General features: G+C 28.3%; 1 protein-coding gene across 1 annotated transcript; it reads right to left on the bottom strand.

The window, feature by feature from the left end:
• Positions 1-838: 838 nt before the first annotated feature.
• Positions 839-1,916, bottom strand: LOC101494633 (non-specific lipid-transfer protein 8). The gene is made up of 2 exons (XM_004488530.4): positions 1,547-1,916; positions 839-1,074 (listed from the first exon to the last, which is right to left on the bottom strand). Exons 1-2 carry the CDS (start codon positions 1,882-1,884, stop codon positions 1,065-1,067), a joined length of 348 nt encoding a protein of 115 aa, XP_004488587.1. The 5' UTR covers positions 1,885-1,916; the 3' UTR covers positions 839-1,064.
• Between the last annotated feature and the right edge of the window lie 3,990 nt (positions 1,917-5,906).

Genomic DNA, 5,906 nt, shown 5'->3' with positions numbered 1-5,906 from the left:
GCAGCGCGCGGGCCATAATCTAGTTATATATTATATCTTAAGTTGATTAAATTATTTTTAGTAATATATTTATCTTATTAATTTAATAAATTATTTTCTTAATTTTTTTATATTAATGAAAATTAAAATCATTATCAAGTCATAAGTTTATAACTTCATTTTTTCCTTTCGTAAAACCGCTCTACCATAAATAAATAAAATCGCTCTCTTCGGTTATGAGAAGAACTCTCTGTAGTTCTTCCACCATCGCGAAAAGATCTCTCCTCTATCTCACTCCCATTTCACTCGTGTTTGCGTCACCGTTGTTTTGATGTCGTCGACCACGCACTTTCGTCATTGCGCCGTCATTTTTAGATTCGTCTTTAATTTTTAATGAACTAATGATAGAGATAGACAATACGTCGAAGAGATGAAAACTTGGTTATTTTTTATATATAGTTTAATAAATAAATATTAATTATTTTAAAATAGAACAAAAATACAAAACTTTAATATTTGACAGTGTTAAATTTTATTGATAATTTAATAATATTAAAACATGTTATGAATTATACCATAAAACTCCTCTTTATCTTTTAAACTAACTTTCTTTTTGTGCTTTGGAAAATGCAGAAATGCCTTTTTAAGTTGTTGACCATATGAGTGTAAATACACTTTGACGCTGTAGTTTAAATTTGTATTGATGTATCATTTGATATCATATTTTTGGTGTGAAGTTTGCAACGTTGATTTCACATAAATAAAAATTCAAGTATGTCATATAAAAAAAATCCAATACTAGAATGCAAGCAATACCTGTTGAACTTTAGAGTACGTGGTTCATTGTAGGGACTCTCAATAAAACAGGAAAATAACATTTTTCTTTATTATAAATAATATTATAGCAATAGAACAAACATTTCGAAATTTAAACGGTGCCGTAAGTGGCTCAACAATGAAGTTGAATAAAAAAGACAACATAAGTAGATTCCTATTTATTATAAAAATTATTATATTCTCATATATATATATAGCAGCAGAAAAATGTTCAGCATGATCCTCCAACTCCCACTTCCAAGTCTCAATTAACCAATCCTGCAAAGGATGCATCAACAAAACATAAATAAATTGACTGAAAAATGATTAATTTGAAACTTGGTTAAAATAAAAGCCAATAATTGGTAAAGAAAAAAAAAATCAACAAAGTCTTTTTCTTTCTTTCTTTTATAATGGTAAACATCCTCGCAAACAATTGCTAATAATATTGATATTTTCTAATTGAGTTATACCTGATTTTCTTCTAAACATGAAGTGTTATTTTTATAGTAAGAGTTTAAATCTTAAAATCTCACATGACAGGACTAAATCTCCTCAAAATCAATAGTAAAATTTTCAATAAAATCAATCATAATAAATTTTTATTTTAAAAATGACTTTCTGGCGACTAAATGATTAGTCTAAAAAGAAGCTAAAAAGTCAAAATTGTGACAATAGTTGTTTAATAGTGTGAATGAACTTAAAATAAAAAAAAAAAGAAAAAAATTAATGAAGAATTTATGATTTTTACTTGGAACAATCAGCATCTGGAGAGACACTAATAGGGGTATTAATTCCACAATTTCCTGGAAGAGCCTTAGCCAATTGTGAGTTAATTTTAACACTCTTAGCAGTGGATTTGATGCAGTTGCAAGTAGCTTTTTTATCCTCTGATGTTGATACAACAGAGGCAAGAGCTTTAGCTCCAGAGCAACATGCACTTGGTGGTTGTCCACTTCCACTAACCAAATAACTCAAACAAGGTTTCAAGTCTTTAATCACATCACTGCATGTAATTGCAGCCTCTGAATTTGAGGTAATAAGGATGAGAAGCATAAGAGAGGCAAATGTAATTGAAGATGATTTCATGGTTTGTCAAAGGAGATTTTGAATTTGGAGTTATAATTTTCACTATTTATAGAAGTTTTAAAGGATGCTCAAATTTGTAAGTAAAGTAGTTTTTTTTATTAATTGGGTGAATGTGTGTATTGCAAGAAAGGAGAAACATATCATTTTGATAATGAATTGGATTTTTGTTAAAATTCAAGGTTAGGTGGAAGTAGTGAACAAGGGGTTATTCTGTTTCAATAAGTAAAATAAGATTATGCATGTTTATTTATTGTTATTTTTTAATATATCTTCAAAAAACTTAAACAACATTGATTATGAAATTGAAGGAGTGTAATTCTATCTATTTATTATTTATCCATTTTTCAATCTGGTAGAATTATCTTCTAACATTTTTTTTATATATTAGTTCAAAATTTAAAATAAACCTCACAAACTATCTACTCACCAATTAATGGAGATTAAATTAAATTACATCTTTTAAATCAGTTAGTGATTTATAAAATTTGAATCAGTTATAAAATTTTTTCTGGTAATTTAAATCAGTTATGGATTTCTCTTTTATTTTTGTTTTCGATTTGATCTGTTATTTAATTTTAAGTAACAATTGATCATTTATATCTTAAAATATCAACAATATTATCTTTTCTTTACATAAACTTAAAAAATTCATCAAAATCTTCAAACAAAATCCATAAAATTTAATACCAATTTCAAGAAAATTCATGTATTCATCAAATGCATAACTCATATATTCAAATAAACTCATATTTCCATCTCCAACAACATCAAATAAAGAATAAAAATTTGAATTATGAATTTGATGAAATTTAATTTTATATTGAAGATGTTAATTAATTTTATGGGTTTTGTTTGAAAATTTTAATGAATTTTTGGAAAAAAAAAGGATAACATTGGTGGAATTTTAAAACATACAAGATTAAATTGTTAAAATTAAATAAAAGAATAAATCGGAGAATAAAAAAGAAAAATAAATGATTGAGATATTATCTGAAATTAAGTTAAGGGACGATTGAACAATTATGTCATTTAACATATTTTCATTAGATGAATATTTAAAACATAGAAATTAATATCTAAATTAATATCTAAATTCAATTTTTTTTCTTCATTTTTGTAGAATCTTAAAGGCTATATTTACGCAATAAAAACGAGGAAAACAACATTTGTGAATCCAAACTCACTTAATAACATTTAAATATGTTTCCACGATTTTTTACTATGGAAACTATATTTAGGAAAAATCAATTAAATTGCACTAGGCAGTATATATTAATTGGATATCTCAACCATACATTATATAATATTCATATTATATTGACTAAAAAAAGTATCATATTATATTAATTGTTGTACTACGAAGATTTTGCTTTCATAATATCTATACCACTAGTCATTGCTTTTGATAGATACATTTGCTTGATCAATAACTAGTATTTTTAAAATCAAATTAATAAAATCTTCTATAAATTAATATTATTCTAATAAATATTAAATTAATTGATTTTAGTATCAATTGAAAATATATTATATAAAATTGATTACATTAATTTAATAAATAATTTATATTTTAAATTATTTAATTTTTCAAATTTAATTATGGTTTTAAACTCTTATTTTTATCTATTCAATTTTGCGTTAGTTGGCTAGAGGTGTTGGTAATTTGGACACTAATGTCAACCTTCAAAAAGCGTTAAGGCTGCTATGAAAATGCTCAGTTCGATCCAAAGTTAATTTTTGTGTCTAGAGACTTTTTCTTGGAAGACTTCCAACTAGGGATCATCTTATTTCTCTTAATTGCTATTATTTCATGTCTAGAGACTTGTTTCAATGTAACTTTTCCTTTTATATTTGGACAGCAATTAACAAGTGGGTGACCTGCATGTTTGTCTAATTATCTTTTCTCAATTTAAATTATTTGGATTGATGTGTTAATCTCAAAGATTGTCTTTTCCAAATGTAATTGTTTGCTTTTGTAATGCAAGAAAGATTGTTTATTCATATTATATATTATATATTATATTATTTAAAATATCTCACATTATAATTTTTGATCAAAAGTATAAAAGAAAAAATAAAATTATAATTTTAAAATAGAAGAACTAAATTTGTGAATAATAGAAAATAAATTACCAGAATTGAAATTAAGTTGTTTTTTATTTAAATTATAATAACTTTGTTCAACATCAATAGTTTCAGTTTTAGGTACCAAAGTATCCTTATCAACTTTGTTATTTTTCACAGCAGCAGTTTCAAGTACCTTTGATATTTCAACAGCTTTACCAGACCTCAAGTAATTGCACTGACATTAGGAGCACTTGGATTTACTACTGACTAGGCAGGTAGTTGGTTTGATCCATGAGCCTGCATCTGATTAATTGAAGTGGTCAACTGACCAATCTTTGTTTCCAAATTATGAATGGTGGAATATGTTCTTTTTCGAAATTTGAGATTCTAGACAGCCATGTGTTATACAAGGTCCTCTAATGAATGTGCGTTGTTTTGCTGCTACCTAGGTTGCTGTTGTGTAGATGAATTCTCAATCTCAAGTTAGGATGGTTTCTCCAACCAAGATTGTACCTGTTAGATGACAGGTCATAGTTGGCTTGTGGATTGTATATGTTTGCTTCATATGCTTGAGGAGCATCAACAATTGGATCTTCCTGCAATGTAGGGCATGAATCTGGAGGATGCTCTATAGAAGTGCAAATACCACATACCCTAGTTGCTTGGGCTTTACCTACTGCCAATTTTTTTACTAAAGATGTAAGCTCACCAATTCTGATTTCTAGATTCTTGTGGGAGGAAGCCTAAATCTTGTTCGCACCTTTTGTCAACATTGTTAAGTTGCTTCTGGTTTTAAACTGCTAAGAATTAATGGACATGTTCTCAATCAAGATTTTTGCCGCTTCTGAGGTCTTGTCGACAAGTGCTCCCCTACTACCAACATCTAAGATGCTTTTATCCATAGGTAGCAAGCCTTCATAAAAATATTGGATAAGCAATGGTTCTGAAATTTGGTGATGAGGGCAGCTAGCTACTAACTTCTTGAATCTTTCCCAATACTCATGTAATGATTCTCTATCAATTTGCCTTATACCACATATTTCTTTTGGGATTGAAGCAACTCTTGAGGCAAGGAAATTTTTTTCCACAGACAACTTCTTGAGATCATTCCAACTTGTAACAAAACATGGCTCATGGTAGTACAACCAGTCCTTGGCATCATCTTGAAGTGAGAATGGGAAGGCTCTCAGCTTGATATGGTCTTCTGTGACTCCTTGAGGCTTCATGGTAGAACACATGACATCTAACTCCTTCAAGTGTTTGTGGGGATCTTCACCTGCAAGACCATTAAACTTTGGAAGCAAGCATATTAAACCAGATTTAAGTTCAAATGGTATAGATGTGATACACAATGCATTATAAGTTATATTAGGTGCAACAAGTTGTCTTATGATTATATTATTCATATCATCCATATTTTGCAGCAAGTTGTCACTTTCACTATCTGACTCTAACTCTTTAGCACTGGAAACTCTATTAAGTCTACGAAGTAAATGAATGATCCTATCTATTTTAGATTCAAGGGAATGCAAAGTCACATAACTAGCCCTAATCATGCATCATGAGAATATAACAATGCAATGTAAATACACAACTCTGAAAATTCCAACAATGTTCCTATCGCGAAAATTGAAGTGAAAAATGGAAAACCCTATCAAATAAAATCCATTAAAATTAAAAATACCGCAAAAAATTTCTAAAAATCAAATAAAGATAATGCACATATTTTTGGAATTTCTTTTAGAATATGAAAACTTCAAAAAGGAATTTGGGATTTTGAGGGTCGAATCCCATAAAATTCAGGGCAATTCGAGACAATCACCTGAAATTTCTAAGGGAGTCATGTTCCTTCATATTTTTGTGATTTTCTGGCAAAAATTCAGGGTAATCCGAGACAATCGCCTGAAAACCATTTATTTTACTCAATGCCTACACGAGCTAGCAACAAGCCTACA

This window comes from Cicer arietinum, chromosome 1, assembly GCF_000331145.2.
Source record: "Cicer arietinum cultivar CDC Frontier isolate Library 1 chromosome 1, Cicar.CDCFrontier_v2.0, whole genome shotgun sequence".
Lineage (NCBI taxonomy): Eukaryota > Viridiplantae > Streptophyta > Magnoliopsida > Fabales > Fabaceae > Cicer > Cicer arietinum.
Note: the sequence above shows the minus strand (reverse complement) of the source record. Positions and strands in the feature narration are given on the sequence as shown.

What these genes read in the sequence shown, in the direction of transcription:
- LOC101494633 (XM_004488530.4), bottom strand. Translation starts at nt 1,884, where the DNA reads ATGAAATCATCTTCAATTACATTTGCCTCTCTTATGCTTCTCATCCTT.